This window comes from Anarrhichthys ocellatus, unplaced genomic scaffold (genome assembly GCF_004355925.1).
Source record: "Anarrhichthys ocellatus isolate YVR2014 unplaced genomic scaffold, GSC_Weel_1.0 scaffold15, whole genome shotgun sequence".
Taxonomy (NCBI): Eukaryota; Metazoa; Chordata; class Actinopteri; order Perciformes; family Anarhichadidae; genus Anarrhichthys; species Anarrhichthys ocellatus.
In genome coordinates, this window is record NW_022280045.1 from 7596647 (window position 1) to 7616403 (window position 19757).

At 39.5% G+C, this 19757-nt stretch overlaps 2 protein-coding genes across 5 annotated transcripts; one reads left to right on the forward strand and one right to left on the reverse strand.

The window, feature by feature from the left end:
- The first annotated feature begins 1353 nt into the window (after positions 1 to 1353).
- znf644a (zinc finger protein 644a) lies at positions 1354 to 11998 on the forward strand. Of its 2 annotated transcripts, none has more exons than XM_031855192.1 (6): positions 1354 to 1458; positions 3315 to 5817; positions 6540 to 7133; positions 7946 to 8071; positions 9998 to 10100; positions 10949 to 11998. In XM_031855192.1, the coding sequence occupies exons 2-6, from the start codon at positions 3318 to 3320 to the stop codon at positions 11142 to 11144; spliced, it is 3519 nt and encodes a 1172-aa protein (XP_031711052.1). In that variant the 5' UTR covers positions 1354 to 1458; positions 3315 to 3317; the 3' UTR covers positions 11145 to 11998. The 2 variants fall into 2 exon arrangements, with proteins under 2 accessions (XP_031711052.1, XP_031711053.1); XM_031855193.1 differs by having other exon boundaries at positions 1360 to 1397.
- On the reverse strand, positions 9548 to 18731 carry LOC116387810 (uncharacterized). Of its 3 annotated transcripts, none has more exons than XR_004213040.1 (11): positions 17883 to 18731; positions 17454 to 17569; positions 16827 to 16917; positions 15212 to 15668; positions 14949 to 15021; positions 14729 to 14795; positions 13408 to 13555; positions 13150 to 13210; positions 12913 to 13043; positions 12614 to 12790; positions 9548 to 12281 (listed from the first exon to the last, which is right to left on the reverse strand). XR_004213040.1 is itself a non-coding variant. In XM_031855208.1 (11 exons), exons 1-11 carry the CDS (start codon positions 17966 to 17968, stop codon positions 12261 to 12263), a joined length of 1341 nt encoding a protein of 446 aa, XP_031711068.1. In that variant the 5' UTR covers positions 17969 to 18731; the 3' UTR covers positions 9548 to 12260. The 3 variants fall into 3 exon arrangements, 2 of the variants coding, with proteins under 2 accessions (XP_031711068.1, XP_031711067.1); XM_031855208.1 differs by having other exon boundaries at positions 12701 to 12790; XM_031855207.1 differs by lacking the exon at positions 9548 to 12281 and having other exon boundaries at positions 12509 to 12790.
- Positions 18732 to 19757: the final 1026 nt, after the last annotated feature.

The window sequence follows — 19757 nt, forward strand, 5'->3', positions numbered from 1 at the left end:
TCTCATGACAAATGCTAGGATGCAAAAAATCAAGTCTCCAAATGATTTGTCAGTTACATTATAATTAGCATTAATTAGGTAGTGTGTGGATTCAAACTATTTAAGAAATTAAATCATCACTAAATTACATTTTTGGACACACAAAAATGTAAACGTACATGTGGCTTTCATATAACCATAATTAGCAATATTCCTGCTGATTTAACTTAATGGTACTTCAAGCATTTAAAATAGCTAACGTTACTTGTAATTACAATAGAACTGAATGCTCTAGTTACACGAAAAATGTACTTTGCGTCATGAGTGATGTAGGTTACTAACATTATCTCACAGTAAAATACTTATTTATCCAACTACATTTCTGAAACAGTGGAGGAAACTAGCTTTGCTAGCTTAAACTAGTGAACAGCTAGTTAACGTTAGCAACATTAAAATATGAAGACATTTTAACTAACAGTTAGCTCCATAGTTTAACCAAGACCTGCATTTAAGTTATCTGTTCTGTTTCCTCCCGGTGTACCTAACTTACCTGTTGTAATGAATAAATTGACATAAATATTAAAACTCTGTAGCTTAACCCTTGACCCCACTAGCTACAGTTGACATTTCAGTAAGTACCTCATTGTCATCTTTGCGCGAGATTGAGCTACTCATTAGTAACAACTTTATTTATTAGCATATTTAAAGTACCAGTAACAGTACGGCAGCTATACTTTTTTGTTAAAAATAGTGTTTGTAGCTAAATGTTTGCATCAAAATGTAAGCAGGCCAACTATGACAGACGTTTACTGTGAATTATTTTCATTATTCGTTGAGTGTTTTGTGTTTGAAACACAGGAGGATGTGAGTAAGTGAGCAACTGACGGAACAACAAAGACCTGTGACAAGACTGTCAACTGTCATGGGGGCATAGTGGTAACATCTATGCTGTGTTGGCATACAATTCATCTCTGCGCGTCAATGACAGGTTTACATAGTAAAAACTAAATGTTTTCTATACAACACAAATAGTAACTGAAGTTTCAATTTATCTGTATCAATTAAAACGGCGATTAACCGCCATCAACCTAAAACAAATCTGCTACTCAAAGGAGATGGTCATTAACTCAGTTTTTTTATGCCTCCTATCTGGAATGAACCATTTCAAATCTTCCGGGGGGGACATGGCGCCGACTCGTAACATTACGCGACGATATCATACGAGTCAGTAATTTGCGTAACATTTTAATTATATATTTTATAAAAACCTTTCACAATCAAACGCAATCATTGGGGGAAGTCTTTGTTTTGTTACGGTAGAGCCAGTTGTATGTACGGTTACCCTTACAAAATAAATGATCTGTCCCACACCAGACCACCACGGAAAATGGCGACTGTGAAATAGATGGAAGACGAAAGTAAGAAATTATTCAATGCAGCGTTTAAATTGTGCCCTGTCTCCATCCGCACCGCTCAGAGGTAACGTTTGTTGGTTTTTCATCATTGTATTGATGTCTGTGTAGTGAGTAGCGAGGGACGATTGTCATGAGCTATAGTTTAGCCTCACGAATAGGTTTTGCTATGGAACAGTCTTATGGAGTGGTCTGCAGCTCCAGCAAGCAGCATCCAACAACACAGCGTGACATAAACCCCGAAGATATGCAATGATACCGTTACAGGACATGGTATAAATGATCGAATATGCTCTGTATGTAGGCACGTTTTGAAACGCATCCCAACTGCTGTGGGTTGGTATATAACTGAACTACTGTGTTGAAAGTTGTAACTCTGTACAAAATCCACCACCGCTCATCAAAAGCCATTGACGAGATCCATCTCTTTGCAGTTGTTGTTGCTGCTGTGTAAATGTTATAAACACCTCTCACTGCCACGGGAGCATTCACTTGGTATGACACTTTTATTGCCCTTCAAATCCCAGACCTCTCACACTTGCGACCTTGTAGCATTGTAAATGGCCAAAATTAATTATCTTAGCAAAGTGTCAAGTGTGTATTATATTTAGCCATATTTATTTTGTATTCAATGAATGCTGTATGAGTCCAGAAGATAACTCTGGAGACATTGCAAGTAACTATAGACAATTTAGTTTTACATCATAAAAGCACATTATAATAACTAAGAACTACCTATCGGGAACTGTAGCTCGTAGGTAACATTGTATATTGGACTTGTGAAAGCCCAAATATAACTGGTATGCCTGTGACATATGCTAAAGCATGCTAAAAGTTTTAATTATAATCTAATCTGATGGTTGATGGTTGATTAATATGCCAATTGTTTTGTTATAAAATGTCAGAGAACAGTGAAATATACCCCTTGTAATTTCCTTGAATGTGCTAAATTCCAAATTAGGAGCATGTCTATGATTGAAGGATTGCCTCCACACAGCTCTCAACATGGTGGCAGCTGAGCCAGCGCTAGCAGCTAACAGTGCTAACTGCCCAAACACTCTAAGCAACACCAAAAGTACTGACAGAGCTAGCAGTAGCCCCTTTCACACTGAGATTCTGCAACACTGCTGTAAAGAACGTCCGCCGTTAGAGCAGTCGGTTTTAGCTATCCAGTGGGGCACACACTCTAGGACTTGCATGCACACACATGGCCTGACCAAGCCCCCAGGAAGAGCGCCAGGCTTTGAAGCTAATTTCGCATGGTGGACAAACGTTAAAATTACAATTTCCAGGTCCAACAACAAAGAAAAAGCCACGGCAATGTACCCATTCGATTATAAGATATCGTGTGTCCAAAGTTGACATTTCTGGGTGGCGATATCGGGACATGGAGTGTCAAAAATGTAGAGATTTTCTTAAAGGCCCCATTGAGAATTGACTTGAGCGCCAATTCATTAATTTCAATGGAGCCAGTCCGTTGACATAGAGGGCTCCAGCAAAACAACGCAGGGTTATGCAACAAGGCGCTGTGGTAACCAATCAAATACATGCAAGTACACATTCCTGCTAGATTACTTTGTAACACGAACACCGTTTGTCTACTGTTTATCTCACAATCATTTGTGCCTTCATGACACATTTTTTGGAGTTGTACAACCTTGAAACTATCAAGGCAAAATTCCAAAGGCACAAGAATATTACAAAGGCGGTAATTTAACTTTTATAATTTGAACATGGAAAAGCAACAACTTTACCCAGATCAGTTATCTGTTATTGCGCAGAGATCATCTATCTCTGATTGACTATGCCTTAAATTATAAAGGTTTACATTTAACTCTTGGGATACAGTGATAACTGTTGGTTTTGTAGTCAAACACGTTTGGGTTAGGGATTATCTAAGAAAGATCTACTTTTCTTTTTCAGGTCATGGCAGCTGAAATGTCATGTCTGACAGGTGTTGATGAAGACGACAAAGATGCAGATCCTGAGATCAATGCCCTCACACTCCTGCAAGAGCCAGTGAGAATGGCACAAGATTCAGCCTGTTGCACCAATTCTTTCGGCAAACCTCTGAAACAAAACAGTGTTCTAGATGTTCTGTCAAACACAGATATGTTGTCCCCGGTTGGCCTGGGAAATGGACCGTCTTCGCATCAGGCTACACAAGCCCATGAACTCAACAACATCTCCACAGAGAAAGAGGAGGCAAAGAGCATCACCCCACTAAAAACTGTGCAGGAAATTGATACTGCAGGAATTTGGGGTTTTGATGTAGACTCACCTGAGAACTCATTGGATAATTTTAGCAGCACCAGTGACCTTCAGTGGGACCCTCACAGAGAGTTTATGCAGTTTCTGTGGGAGAACCATGGTGATTCACCTGGTGAGGAGCCTAAAGATGAAGTCTCTTCTGCTAACAGCCAAAGGAGAAGGAAGCGGAAAATGGACATGGTTGTCATGGTGGATCCGTCAGAAGACCTTTATCCTGAACTGAGCCACAAGTCATCTGAGGAATTGTCTGATGCTGAAGACCAAGTAGACTCCATTCCTGTCAGGAAAGTCAGAAATTCAAGAAATTTCTCCCAGTCACAGTCGTCGCCAACAGGGAAAGTTTCCACGTATCCCAATGGAACTGTAAAGGCCATCAAGGAAATTCTTTACAATGCACCTGCAAGAAATTCTCATGAGAACAGTATAGGTCATGGGCTTTCACCACTGAAGGGGAGGCTCACCATAAACTCTCATTCAGAGGAGAAGCCATCATGTTATCCTTGCTCAAAATGTAAGCTCATTTTCAAGAAAGAGCATCATTTGCATCGTCATATGAAGTCTCATGTTGACTCTCCAAATATCTCGCCAAAGCCTTTTATATGCCGAGAATGTGGACAGTCCTTCAGACAAAGTGTTTCACTTATCGAGCACATGTCCATCCACAAAGACAAAACGGCAAGACTTACTGAGATCAGAGGCGGGAATGAAAAGAAGAAGCTCTTCTGCCCTCAGTGCGTGTTTGTTACAAACTGCCCAAACACATTTGTGCAACATGCGAAAACACACGAGAAGGACAAGAGAAAGTTTAGATGTGACAAATGTAGCTTCAGGACACTGAGTGAGACGGATCTTAGGAGACATAACATTATGGAGCATACTGTTATTACTGTTAGAAAGCAAATCCAGAAGGATGATGATGACTCTGAAATCTTCTCCTGTAACATTTGTTCTTATAGAGCTTTTAGCAAAAGTGTTTTTCAGAATCACCTTCTGCGCCGCCATCAACAAACTTTAGAGGAAAACGAAGCAGAACAGCATAGTGAGAAAAACGCACAACCATCTAAGGAGCTACACGTGCCTACTACTAAAACTTCTGTGGAAGATGCAGAGATTACATCTAAAATCTCTATAAAAAACCAGATCCCCTCCAAAAGAGCTTGTTCACCAAGTGACTCCAATGACATTTCAGACTTATTCAAAAATAGCAAGATTAAGAGAGGTCTCAAGTCTCAACTGACAGAGTCAAAGCTGGACAAATCCATAAATGTTCTCCTATCCCGACAAAGACATGGAAAGAAAACTCCAGAACAGAGGAAGGAAAGCAATAATCTCAGAACATCTGTTCAGGATTCCAAAGGTGACAACGATGACTCTGATCAGCTGCCAGGAACATTGACTATTAAGGTTGAAGATTCAGCTTCATCTCCAAATGGCCATAGGATGACATCCAATGCTGCCGAAATAGATCAGTCAACAGTCAGAAAGTCACCGTCTAAAAGGAAGATGTCCATCCCATATCGCAACACCTCTGACCAAGCTTCATGCTTCATCTTACCAAAACATCTGCCAAGTCCCAATAAAATGAACCAAGAAGAGGAAGAAGAGGAGGAAGAAGAAGAAGAGGAAGAAGAAGAAGAAGAATTGTCCGACTATCAAGACAAAGACATTTTCCAGTTTAACGATACAGATACAGATGCGGACACTGACCTTTTTGACAACGGTATCAAGAAAGAAAAACAAAACATAATTTATACCTATAGCAGAAGAATGTCCATGAGGGGTGCCCTGCAGGCGTCTAAAAGGCTATTTGAGAAAATAAAGACTGAAGAGCAAGACCAAACCGACCCTGAAATCAAAGAAGAATGCATAGAAACGGAAGTCTTCCAAGAAACCATTGACTCCCACGAAATACCACTGAGTGAAGACTTCACAGAGGATTTTGATTTGGAGTTGGAACCGGGCAGCAAGAACTGTCCATACTGTCCTGCAGTCTTTGAATCGGGTGTTGGATTGTCCAATCATGTCCGAGGGCATCTTCATAGGGTTGGACTGAGCTACAATGCACGCCATGTAGTGTCTCCTGAGCAGGTGGCATCTCAAGACAGAAGGCCACGAATTCGACGAAAGATTTCAGCGTTCCGGAGATTGAAAAAAGGTAATTGCGTACTTATTGCATGTTCTTCTATTAAAGGGAATCTATGCTTTATTACAACTTGGCTTTTATTTTTATGACTCTGGCCATCCGTGCCATATGTTATTTTTGAGCAATAAACTTAACAAGTAAGTCCTCAGATTTTCGAATGTGGCATCAGCTCTAAAAATAGGTCCACTAGGGCAACAAACAACAAGGGGTCAGACAATCATACAGGTTGTAAACAAACCCCAGATTAGTCAGTTCTTTGATAAAAAGATAAGAGCTAACAGTAAAATGAGTTTACAGACTGACATCTTAAGTCAACTATTACCTAAGGTACTGAACATAGTCGTGCACACTTTGTTTTTTCGACGAAATGAAAGATTATTGGAGACATTCTTGGTGTGCTAACTTTCGGTTCTACCTCCCAAATGAAATTGTAACTATTCTGGACAAACTCGGCTTGTTATAAACCTACATGATTGTACGTTGCCCCATTGAACCTCTTTTTAGCCATCTATTCATAATCATTTGGGGAGTTCAATGTTCTCACTACCAATTCCACCAATGGACAAGGCAGCGAAAATAAAACCCAAGCTTTGAACTGTAGTTTTCTGTTATATGTACTTAAAAAAAGTTAAGATGTGTTTAAGATTGTACATGTATTGTTAGCTTAACTGCCAAGCGTAAACAGTGCTGAACAGCTGTTTACGTACGTTTACGTTTTCTTTGTTTTTTTTCAGCGTTACAGCTGGAGTCAGAATCTGAGACTGTTAAGACCATTCACTCCTGTCCGTTATGTGGGGACTCATTTGATAACAGGACTGGACAGTCCAACCACATACGAGGCCACCTCAAAAAGCTTGGTAGAAGTTTTGCAACAAAAAACAAATCCCCATTATTTTTACTCCGGGAGTTGATGCGCGACAAGAAGGAGTTCCAGCGGGCAATTCAAATCCTGGGAAAGAGACGGAACCATTTCCAATATGGTGCTTCACCGAAGGTGTCCAATGTTGATCGTTTCACGCCGTCGCCCATTGGAATCCCAAAAAGTAATTATTTTCCAAGCGTTTGCGCTGATGCCAGAGCAGTGATGCCCACATTTTCTTTAGTGGAAATGGAATCTGAAAAAAAGCAACTAGACACTAAGTTGGATGTTAAAAATTCACTCTCGGGGACGACTGCCTTGATAGGAATTCTGAAGAAGAGGAAGTGTCAGGAAGACGGGAGAATAAAGGGGTCTTCTCACATGTCAAGAAACATGTTGGCGGTTTCTTCAAACAATGAGCACAGTTCAGGATCAAGACTTGCATCTTCACTGCCAAACTTGCTATGCGGTAAGTTAACTTCCTCAGTAGTAACCAGAAGGTAAGACTAGAAGTGGAATTCTCCACTTAGACACTTGATTCATTTCGTACAGTCTGTAAGAATCCTGTAATTCTCTTCATATTATTTATTGTCAAAAACTGTGTTGAATATCTCTAATATGATAATAGTCAATCTAATAGCAACTTATTACACAAACGTGTATTTAACTTGAAACAAGAAAACTTACATGATACATAAAGAATGCAGTTAATAAGAAGTGTTTTTTAATTTTTGTGTACTTCAATTTTTGTAATATTGGCTTGTCAAGGGTCTGGCTCTATTTTCATGTTTGTGTATAGACTAGGTTATAAAAAGTTAAAAATAAAGATAAGACGAGTACATAAAAAAGCCAACCATCTACTACTAATATCCTGCATCAGCTTTTAAAGGCTCGGGGGAGGTAATTAAAATGTTTACTCTAAAACTCACACTGAGACATTAACATCTGCAGCAGTTGTTTTTAGCAAATATCTGAGTACTGATCATCAGATCTTATGTGTTGTTAAAGTAAGGTGTCATCAGCATAAAGGCAGAGAATGACATTATCAAAATACCTTCTGATTATGTGGCCTAAACTGATGAACATGTTGCACTAACCTTAATAGCGGAATAGTAGCAATTATACATTCATAGTTTGTTATATGGAACAAAGATATTTTTTTATCTTACACTGTGGGACTTTTATGAATTATAAACTTGCCAAACAAAGGGAACAAATAAGCACGATGTTATTTAGGATTTCACTTATTTGTTTTTCTTTGTATTTTGTGTCTTTTTACAGAGAAAGGTGAATTCAACAGGAAGGTTTGCGTCCACTGCAATGCAACTTTCCACAGTGGAGTTAGCTTGTCGAATCACCTCCGGGCATACACAAAACGAAAAAGGAATGCCTTACTTGACGGAAACAGTAAGTGTCATCAGCAACAGTTTAAGTTGAAGACGATGAAAACATCCACTTTAAGAGCGTAGTAGCAATCTGTGGCATAATTATCCACAAGCAGTGTTTTGATAAATACATTGATTGTAGTGAGTTAAATCACATTAATTTATAAAATGGTATGTGCCATTGCTCAGCAAATCAAAACTTTGGTCTTGTGCAGAAGTAAATGTTCCCTCCGTCTTCGATCCTGAGGATCCAATCCTGATAGTGGTGTCTGTGGGTTGGTTACGTGTTCCAATTAACACAATTGTTAATGATTGGAAGGTGGGGAAACCAGTGAAGGTTCTCATCCTTGTTGCTGCACCAGCGACTCATACCAATTAAAACTTCTATTAAGGAACTTGAACGCTCTAGCAATAGAGTTTTCAGAACAGACAGAACGTACCGGAGTTCTTCAAAATCTCAGACTGGGAAATTTGTCAAAACTGGCCCAAAATTTCACACACACATGGACCAACCTTTAGGCACAGAAATAAATTATATGAGTTGATATCAACTTACCTAAAGGATACCCTGTGATGTTTTTATGTAAACAACCACAGTTGTGTTTACATTCACAGTTTCTCATTCCTTGAGGCCTAAATAGAATAGATTTCCTTACTCATAAATCAGTATTTTTTTAATATGTCAAAACCTGCGTTGTTTCTATTCATCCTGTCTCGCTAGCAGTCTTCTTCCTCCACCACCACTTACTGTCAATCAGTGGATGAGCATGAAACCATTGGCAGGAATATGATGTGCCACATCACTTGTGTGCTCGGGATACAAACAAAACATTGCTCAACAACGTTACTCGTGGTCAAAACCTCCAAAGGGTACCTTTAACTCAGGATATCGATTTTTGTTTTTGTTTTTAAAGAGACAGGAATACTTGGCATTGTGTCATTGATCCAAGAACAAATAAACACATTCCATGAGAGTCGTCCAACAGCAGTATTTAAATTATTACTGTAGCAAAGGCACATTCACATATGAAGAGTCAGTTCATCCTACTGCTAGTTTAACTTGTATGTCCTGCTCAAAGCATTAAACAATTATATTTATTTATAGGAAAAGGTAAACAGCAGTGTGTCTTTACAGAAATAATGTCCCAGTTACTCAGGACAGTTTTCATAATGCTTCATTATGTTCATTACAATCTCAAGAAACAGAGAAGACTTTTCAGCCATTACTTCCTTCACTCGATCTTCTGACCAAAAAACTGTTGATCTGATCAGACATGCTGGAGATAAATTCTGCCTACCCAGTTGTACCTGAGTAACTGTTTCGGTTTTTGACAAATGAAATCCATTCACCTCCACTGTGTGGGTATGTCAGCAGAAATCTCAGACTGATACCTCAAGAAAGCTTTAGCCAAACCTGTCTGCGGGGCCAGATACCACAAGACGTTGTGATGTCCAAATTATAGTTATAATTAGTGTACCAGGGGTTATTTGTGTCCTCCCCAAGGTAAGGATCCAGAAGGGCGTCAGCGGGTAAGATATTGCAAAGATTTTAATTGTGGAGCTTGGTGGGTGCATCTGTGGGAGGAGCGACCTCTTCTTGGCAGAAAGCTTTCAGGGCCTACTTTTCCTTCGGTCACCGATCATCACACTTATATCTGGGGCCTTGTGTCATAGCTACTCTTGATTGGGCCAATACAGAAGAGACACCTCAGCCAGACCATTCACCTCACTGTCACGAGGCGAAAACATGAGTATGAATAAAGTGAAGGCTGCTAAGGTCCAGTCATCCAAACTGTCACTGACTGTGACAATTTTCACTAAACAACATCCTAACTTTTTTGTGGTTGTCATACACTTTGTGTCCATTTTTTAAATGTTAAATTGGCAAGGCTGTGCTGTGATCTCAAAGGTAGGGCTGTAAAGTAATACAGTTAATTCTGTCTTTCAGCATTCGACTGTAAAGCAAGGAGGCAACGCTCAAGGCCTGGCTCAAAGAAGAAGACACTGCCCTTACCACAAACTCCAGAGGAAATGTACAGGCTCACCTGCAGGTAGTGCTTGTATTTTGTTTATAATACTCAGTCTTTTTAAATGGCGGATAATATTGCATCTGCAGTCTAACAGACTTCAACAGTGATTGTTGCCCTGGGTAATTGTTGTGGTCTATTTGCTTCTGTTGCCAATCCACTTTATTTGTAAAACTAAAACTGCCTAGATGACTGAGAGGCCTATTGTCATGGATGTAGCCCAAACATGGTGAAACTGAGAGTGAAATTATATGTCGCAAACAATCATTGTGATGATCATGCATTGTAAAATAACAGCTGAACCAAAACTGGAACAACTAAATCTAAACAAAGGCAGCAAAACAGCAGAGGCCCAGTAAAAACAAATTGGTTGCACAGACTTTTATTGTAAGTTGACAATAAACACCAAATTTTGCACAATGAACATGATGGTAGTAGTAGTTGTCTTAAAAATGAGTTTAATTTGTTTTATACAGTTTGTCTAAAAAATAAATTGAATCTAAACCTAAGCAATGTATTAAGTGAAGTTCTGATTTTGGCTGGCCTCTCCTGTTCATGCGCACCAATGGAAGCATTGGAATCATAACAATATGCAGGTATTTGATCATAAACCAAGTTATTATTAAAAATGTAATTTAGACCTCTTGGTGGCACCAGATAAAACATTAATTGATCACCAAAGTTATTGCAATTCATCCTGAGGGGGACATGACTGTCAGTACAGCTTTTCATGGCATCCAATAACTTTAGTCTGGATCAAAGTGGTGCCACCGGCCTCAGACCGGTGCTCCTATCCCTAGACATGCTGCTAAGCGTGGCTCAAAACCACTGCGTGTTGATCCGTTATGTTCAATCTCTTCTTCTCTTGACAGGTTCTGTGACCTCGTCTTCCAGGGTCCCTTGTCGGTCCAGGAGGACTGGATCAAACATTTACAGAGACACATTATGAACACTAGTGTCCCTCACACTGGGCTAAGCATGGTAGAGGTCGCCTTGCTGCCCGCGGACTCCCCGACCCTCAAGACTGACCAAGACAGCTCTCTGACAGCCACACATGCTGCTTCATGAAGCCAACGGGGACCTTTTTAGAGTTCACTGACCTGTATGTGTATGTACATTGGATGTTCTTTCACTCTTTTTTTTTTTTCTCCTCAATCGCTGACCCAAAAGTACAATATTGCTCAATGATGGAGATATTGTGCATGTTTGGACAGATGAAAAAAGTTAATTATTTTGGATATTATTCCTTTTTTCTGTTTTTACATGGTCCATTTTTTTGGAAATACAATTCCAAATGGACGGACTGTTTTCTTGTTTTATGCAGTAATGTAGTGTGGAATCCATTTCTAATGAAGACAACTTTTACCTCAGATTTCTCATGGTTTGAGTCCGTTTTTGTCAACACCTCTCTTCTGTATCACTATTCACATTTTAAAGATACATAGAATTATTTTTCTTTTGTATTGCAACCATGTTTAAATCCAAGCCCACAGCCTCTGTTTTCAGGCCACAGAGTTGGTGAGATAAATTCAACTGAAAATGACGGCACCTGAAAGCTCACAATTAACAGTTACAGGAATCGTGAGTGGAAAGGTGAGCTACTGTACAAGAAAAATGTCTGAAAACTTGTTATGCATAGAAAGTGTTTTATAGTATTTCAATAACTGCATTGTTTCTAATACAAAAACAAAATGAAAAATGACGGTGGTTAAGAAAAAGACACTCGGCACAGCCAGTGCTGACGAAGCCCTTCATACATGTCACCTATATTTAATGTTTAAATATACTGTTTTCAAATTATTTTATTTCAAATGTACTATATCACAAAGATACAATGCTTAAAACATTTGTGTTCTAAATAAAAACAAAAAGAAACAAGTTGACTTTTTTCAATCATTTTTTTTCCACACAAATTATAAAAACATTGAATCTGTACATTTAGAAAATGACACACTGACTAAATGGTGATGACCTGGGAGTACTAGACTGTGTACAAAGATGCAAGAAAATCCATATTGTGAGAACAATATGCCTCCATTTTATTTGGACAAATCCTGAATGACACAATCAATGTACTTTCTTAGCAATCTACTGTACATTAGTGGTGCTGCAGCATTTATGTGTGGCTGTGACTGATGTTTGAATCAGTGTAAACAGTATTTTGGAGTCTTCCAACGATTTCCATCATTCAAATGGGCTGCCACCCTGAAAGAAAAGAAAACATTAAGGAATCTGATCGCTGCATCTGAGGAGTGTGATGTAGTCCAAATGCACTCCATTTTAATAATAAACACTAGTAGCCTTGGTGGGTACTATTTGCTAGTGCTACTAATCATATGAAGTGTACTAAATACAAAATAAAACTGAATTGTATCCAAGCAGTCCCTAGTTAAAGTGCCATGTACACGCATGGAATGAAAGTGATAATGCTGCTTCAGGAAATGAATCAAGTAATACATTCAATATTAAAGAGAATGATCTACTAAATTAAATACGTATCTTGCATGTTTAAATTCTGAATTTAAGGAAATATTTACCAAGAGAGTTCCTCCCTGTTTTTCTAGGCTCTGTTCTTTGTTCATTTTTCCATGACGCCATTAGTTGTACTGCGTTTTGCTAAATACCTTCAGGAAGTGTTCAAACTGAGGTTTCAGCTCCTTCATCATGGTTTCTGCTTTGTCGAGGCAAGAACGTCTCTGCTGCACTTGAAACTCCTTCAGGAAATCAATCGGCATCATGATCATCATCTCTTGAACGCGTCCCTTCTCGGGCCAATGTTTAATAAACAAATAATGAAAAAAGAATGATGTATTATGCTCCTTTACAGCAGTGTTACCTTTATGTTGGTGAGGTGTTCCTGAGAGGCAATGTGGGTGTGCACTGAGGATGCAGACGTGGATACAAAGGCACTGCAAGCTGCACAGTGGAACATTTCAATCTTTGTCATGTGGTCATTTTCCTCCAGAGCTGACAAAACAAAAGTTCAGGCTGTATTCAGGTTTTGCTTGTCTCAAATAGAAAATACTGTAACAAAACAAGTGAGCATCTCTCCCAGTTTTTAAAAGATATTTACCTTGAAGAGAACCATCCTCTATGGCTCGGCTGCACTGATGGCTTTTATACTGCATGACTTCCTATATAAACATAAAAAAAGAGTTCCATCACCAACCAAGGAGCACCAATGCACCAACATTTGTTCATGTTTCTATGTTATATATTTATATATAAAAACCATTTGGAAGAAGTAGGACAATACTGCACAGATTGGGGATTCAACCCAGGAATCGTCAACAGGATGTTCAGTATTTAACCACATTATGTATCATCTTACCTGCAGGAAGGCTATAACCAGATCATCATAATTATTCTGCTGCTGGATGTGCTCCAGGGTGTCCCAGTGACTCTTGCTCTCCAAGTGATCCTCCAGCTCCCCACCATTGGCTAACTCAACTTCACAAAAGTCACAAGAGATGGGTCTCCTTAAAGAAAAACATGAAGTGTTGCAGAACAATAAAAAGATCCCATATTATCTTCTTGATTATAAAGCAGGTCTAGGTGCTATATAAATACTGTGAATGTCGGAAAAATGCTCAATGCACACAGCCCGTACTTAGAAACGGTGCCTGTAAACGAGCAGTCAGGACTTCCGTACAGTTGTGATGTTTATGCTATACAAGTGCTGCTAAACTCACTAGTGAGTCTCTGGCTGCAGTGACGCTGTGAAGACGGCGACAGCACAGATGCAGAAGATTGGTAAACACTGACCAATCAGAGCAAACTGGGCTTTTTCATGTAAACATGTTCAAGAAGAAACCCCAAATTACAAGTACAAACCTGAAAATAATCATGATAGATCTCCTTAAACTATTCAACAACCAGAAAGTAGACTTTTAAACGGCCTGAAGTCACCACACAAGTCTAAAGTGACAGTTTGTAAGACTAACAGCCAAAAGATTCCTAAATGAGTTAAGTTAAAACATCCATATCAGGTTATAAAGCTGTATTTAAACAAACTCACATTGACCAAACAGGAATTGATCAGAAGTGACGCTTAGCTGCAGAGTAAGTTGAAGCTTTGCAACTACAGCGGCTAACAAAGCTAGCAGAGGTGTAAAGATATTGGTATGAAATTCTATTAGTTTGCACGATGCTGACTATGTTCTCTCTCTCTCCCCTTGGTCTTTACACTGTACCACAAGGTGTTCTTAAGTGCTGTGACTGACATATTTGATTTACAACTAGTTCATTCAATCTGGCAACACGATTAACATTTTAGCTGATGACATCTAACAACTAGCCCAGCATAGGAACACAGCTGTGTGGATTCCTTCTTCTTGACAACATACTTGTGATAAATCCTGATAATCTCAGGACTGCAACCACACCGACAGCTGATGCTGCACACCAAGCTACTGGGACTGACTTTGGCTTCTGTGCAAACAGGCAGTGAAGTGCGTCGTCCATCTATATTGGTTGAGGTTCTACGTTTGTGCCACAAGTTAGTCCTGCACGATTGTAGCCCGACTGTATCAGAGGACAAAATGAAACATGATGAAAATGTGAACATGGTTGTCCTTGTTGTCTCTATGGCCGGTGAGCGTGATGTGAATACACGTAACATCTTTAAACAATCATGCGTCTTTGGTTCTTACTTGTCCATTATTATATTCATATTCCCGTTTCTTGAGTCCTCTGTGGAAGGTGAGTCTTGGTCCTGTCCTGTAGAACAATATTATACACAGAATTATTATTCGGCTCATAGAGGAAATACACTACATGTACACATGACAAATATGAAGAACTGTTTCTCCTATATTTATATTAACTTCTCCTATATTTAATTTGAAACGGTGAGACATAACACCAATTTACCTGTTCCCAAGTATTTCAACTGTTGATAGTCCTGCTGTAACCTGGGGGGGGATAATCTAACAGCAGTGTTCATCTACAAAGGAGAGAACAGGCTCTAATTAGTATTAGTTCAAATTAATAACAGAGTACAACAAACAGAGCCAGTATGCTGTATTAGTCTACATCTCAAAATTAAATATAACCACAGAACGCAAACTGTATAAATATGTTAATTCAGAAAACAAACATGACAACTGTGGTATTTTCAGTCTTATTGGTGATACCTCTCTTTCGTATTCTGGGATTATTATCCTCTCCTCCCCGTCGATCCTCTCTCCTCCATAACATGCAGGAAACTGTTGGGCGGAGGAGGCGTGAATAAGCCTGTCGGGGCTGCACACCCTGTGGTCCAGAGGGCTGCTTATGGAGTCATAACCCGTTTGATCAAGAGATTCCGTGTTGAGGCTATAAGCCTGTTGTTCAGGCAGTCTATGACCTGGACTGAGACCTTCACTCTGGGTGGGTCTGGTTTCAGGGCTAAAGTCACATTTGTCAAGGGGGTGGCTCACTGACTCAGAGTAGCATGACCCCCAGCGGCGCTTTTTACGGAAGCCACTACTTGGAGACGAACACTGGCGTCCCAGGTCGCAATCCTCATCATGAGGGGATTTGTTGTCGTTTTGTAGCATCTCGTGCTCAGAGTCTGACGAGAGAGGGTCGTAAGGATCATACATTTCAACCCTGAGGGAGACAAATGAGGGATTAGTGTGTGTATGTGTGTGTATGTGTTATGCAATTTACTATTACATAGATCATTTATAAACGGGGATGATACCAATAACCACTTAATGCTTACACATACTAACAATGTGCTAACAAACTACATGAACTGTTGGGGAACGGGGCGAAAAATCTTTTTCTGGAATAAGATATAACTCATAAGAGGCTGTGCACATTTAGTGTCCATCTTTTTAAGCTCACACTGATCCACTGCTTCTTTCCTGCCACTTGCACTTTGACCTCAAGGTGCCACCTGGAATAATACATAACGCGGTCACCTTCAGACAGCCCATATTTCAGCGCAAGTCACTACAAGACAAAGTTAAAGGCTCAAATGTGGGATGTCCTGGATTGTGCAGACAGGAGACGTTAGTCTCTACCTGACACTTTAGGCCTTTCTCATTTCCCAGTTTGTACATCCTGGATTCCTTTCCTTGCCTCCTCTCCTGCCGTCCTAGTACTTCCCATGCATGGGAGATGCGAGCTGAGGAGGCGGGGAAGAGACGCGAGGCAAGAGGAGTTGAGGCAACAGGCATTTTTAAAAAAAATGAGACATCCATGACTCTGCGACATCCATGATTCTTTATTTTTGTTATACCACTATATGCTACGGTCTGTACAGATGAGCGTAAGTGTTCATGACAATATTTACTATAAATTAAATTCAAAAAGTTGCAGAATGTATGTTTGTGATTTACAACAATTAAGAGTGACATATGATTGAGTGATATATATGATATACACACAAACACAGTCCTGTCTATCTATATGACAATATTAAATAGAGTAAATTAGTGCTGAATGCAAGAGAATGTTGTTGTTGATATAGTAATTTGAGTCCCGCCATGGTTTGAGATCATTCCAGCTGTGCGTCATGCCTCTTTCATTCGCCACGAGTGCCAAAAAGACTTCTGCAAAGGTGTTTCCTCGCTTATGGCTCTTCAGACATGCCTCCTCGCTCCTCAAGAGGTATTTTAGGAATTGGGACATCCTTCAAGATGTAGCACCGAGATTGATTTCCAGGTCACAGACCAAAGGATCGAGGAACGAGGCGGCACGTAATCGAGAAATGAGAAAGGCCCCATGTCGGTATACTGTAGACATCACGGACTGGCTTACCTTTGTGGACTGTCAGTGTTTTTGTCCAGAGAGTCTTCTTGTTGTCCTAATGGTTTGAATGAAGACCTCCATTTATCCTCAGAACGTGTCACTGTAAATAACAATGGAGACAATAAAATATATGTTGACAGCCTGGTCAAATCAGAAGGATTACAGTTAGCCATACGTACAGCTAAACAACAATGAACTAAAGCTAGCTGTGTTTGGTTAATTTCCAATGACTTTTATAAGTTACTGGGACACGAATTAACACAACAATCCCAAATGATGACTTGGAAAGGGAATCTAAAGACATCTTTTCTGACAGTTTCAGGCAGAGATTGGTTTCTATGGATTTCTGTATGGAATCAAAATCGATCAGCAGATATGAAAATATGAACAAAAGATCAATTCATTGTGATAAATTACTGTCTGTGTAAGAATTTTTACATCATACAGAAATGAATCAAATCAGGTAATAACAGTAAACAACACAGCAGCATGATTCGTTAAATTGTTAGTTGTACTGATAAATCCAAGTAATTTGAAGTGAATGAGATTAGACATGCTAAACCACTGGTATGGCCTCATACGGTGTTAATCCCGAGAGCCTGTTTCTAGGTGTGCCTCAATGTCCACTGGAGTTACCTGCACGTTTCTGGGCTGGTTGTGTCTTAGCAGCCATGTCAGACAGACTGTTGTGTGTGTGGTTTGCTAGTTTCACTGGGATGTGTAGCATTGCTTCTTTGAAGTCCTGGGGTATTCTGTTCATCACAGAAAACAAACAGCTGAAACCATTGAACTGAACATGAATGCTAACATCAAGAAACCAGGCGAGCAAAGTTAGCTCGTTTAGCATGTTGTGCTGTTAGCTTTAGCTACATATAACGTTAGCTAACTAGTAGCCTCACACAGAACAGTTTATTGAAAATAACGTGAGGCAGTTAGTCTCGTGATAAACAAAAACACATTGTCAGACTCTGAAACTAACACAACAGGCGCTTTTGCTCGACGTTTATAATGTGAAACTTTCTCAAATAAATGAACGTTCAACACATTCGCTAACGTTAACGTTACCTTCCGAGCGGCTGTTGTGTGTATACTGGAGCTCCTCCTTTAGGTATTGCTAAAGGGTTTAACGTAAAGTTATTCTGAAGATTCATTATTTGGTTGCTTTATAGGAGCAGATATAACATGCAAGATGTGAGGCTCGTTCACCTACAAACTGCTGGTTAACAAACAAATGGCATCTCCCGACAGATGGCAGCACACTGCAATACATGACGGACCTGCCTCTGTACTTTTTTAACTGATCCGGACACACACGAACACCTGTATGTAAGTGTCCTGAACAGCTCAATTAGCTGCAGGGCCGCTATTGAACCAGATTTAAATGAGTCTTTCTACATTAGGTACAGTTTTTCTGTACGAAAGGCCTACATATACGCACACAATAATTAAAATAGCACAAACCAGTTGACAAGTTGGAGGCCTCTCAGGTTCCTGAAGGAGGCCTCAAAGGCCCCAGAGTGTACGTGTTGGTTAAATTTTTTAATTATATGTGTTTGAAAATATGTACCAGTAAAATACAATATCATATGACATGATCACAGCTTTAAAGTGGCCCTGCATTAGTCTGTATTGTCTACCTGTGTCATAATTTGCATCCTGTATATCCCTAAATATATTTGTGGTTAACTAGTGTACCACAAATAAAGGGTCAGTAGTGGCTCGCATCTCATTTCTGAACCCCCAGTGGATTAATCTGGTCATGGATTACATACAAATTATGATTTTTCCTGACACTGACACAATTTTGGAAACCATTGCAAATAATGTTAGTATGATACATGCTCGGTTATTACATTACATTACAGTCATTTAGCAGACGCTTTTATCCAAAGCGACTTACAATAAGTGTATTCAACATAGGTATTCAAGAGTACTACAAGTCACCAGAAGTCATAAGTGCATCTCCTTTTTTAAACAAGCATCTAACAGCATAAACCACAACAAAAGTACAGTGCAGAAACAAACTAATATGAATACAATAAGTGCAACAAACTAATATACATACAATAAGTGCTAAGTGGAAGGCTCAGGGTACTATTTCTTGAAGAGGTGGGTTTTCAGCCTGCGCCGTAAGATTGGCAGCAACTCTGCTGTCCTGACGTCAGTGGGGAGTTCATTCCACCACTGTTGTGGTTATACTATGCTACAGTGTTTATAGTGACTTCACAATGGAGAAAGAATGCACCCTTATTTTGAAATCTGTGACAGACTTCTAAAGGTATATTGTAATACAGAACATGATCTGCAGAGGAGTGCAGCATTTGTTCACAGGTTATTTACTCTCAACAAAGTGAATGAGCGCAACAGTATGAGCAGCAGTATGTGCTGACGCCTTTAAAAGCCAGGGTAGGGTATCTCAAGGACAGTTACATCATGATGTAATTTCTCAGACAAGTTCCCTTACTCGGAGGGTTACTGCAAGGCCATCAATTAGACTGTTGAACAGAAGGCTACATACATGCATAACATGCAATAACTCTATGACCTTGACCAGATGAACACAGAAACAGTGAAACTTGTATACCGTTTCCACATTTTAAATTATCAAACGCAGGCGAGACTAATAAGCTGATTAATTGCTGCATTGCAATCATTTCTGAGACAGAGGCATCGGTAATGTTATTAGATCCACATGTGTATTTCCTGCTATTATGAGTCAAAATAATGAAATGAATCTGATTCATTCACTTCGCTTTCTCATTGCAGCATACTGTGTGCTCCAATAACCACACTACCATACTATTTAGTATGCCAGAAAATACTTTGTATGTCCCAATACATAGTATTTAAAATGCAGTATTCCAAAAATAACAGGATTTCCTTCTGCATCCAGTCACATTTTGCAGTTTGCAAGCCAGCATGCAGCAGATAAATGAGCAA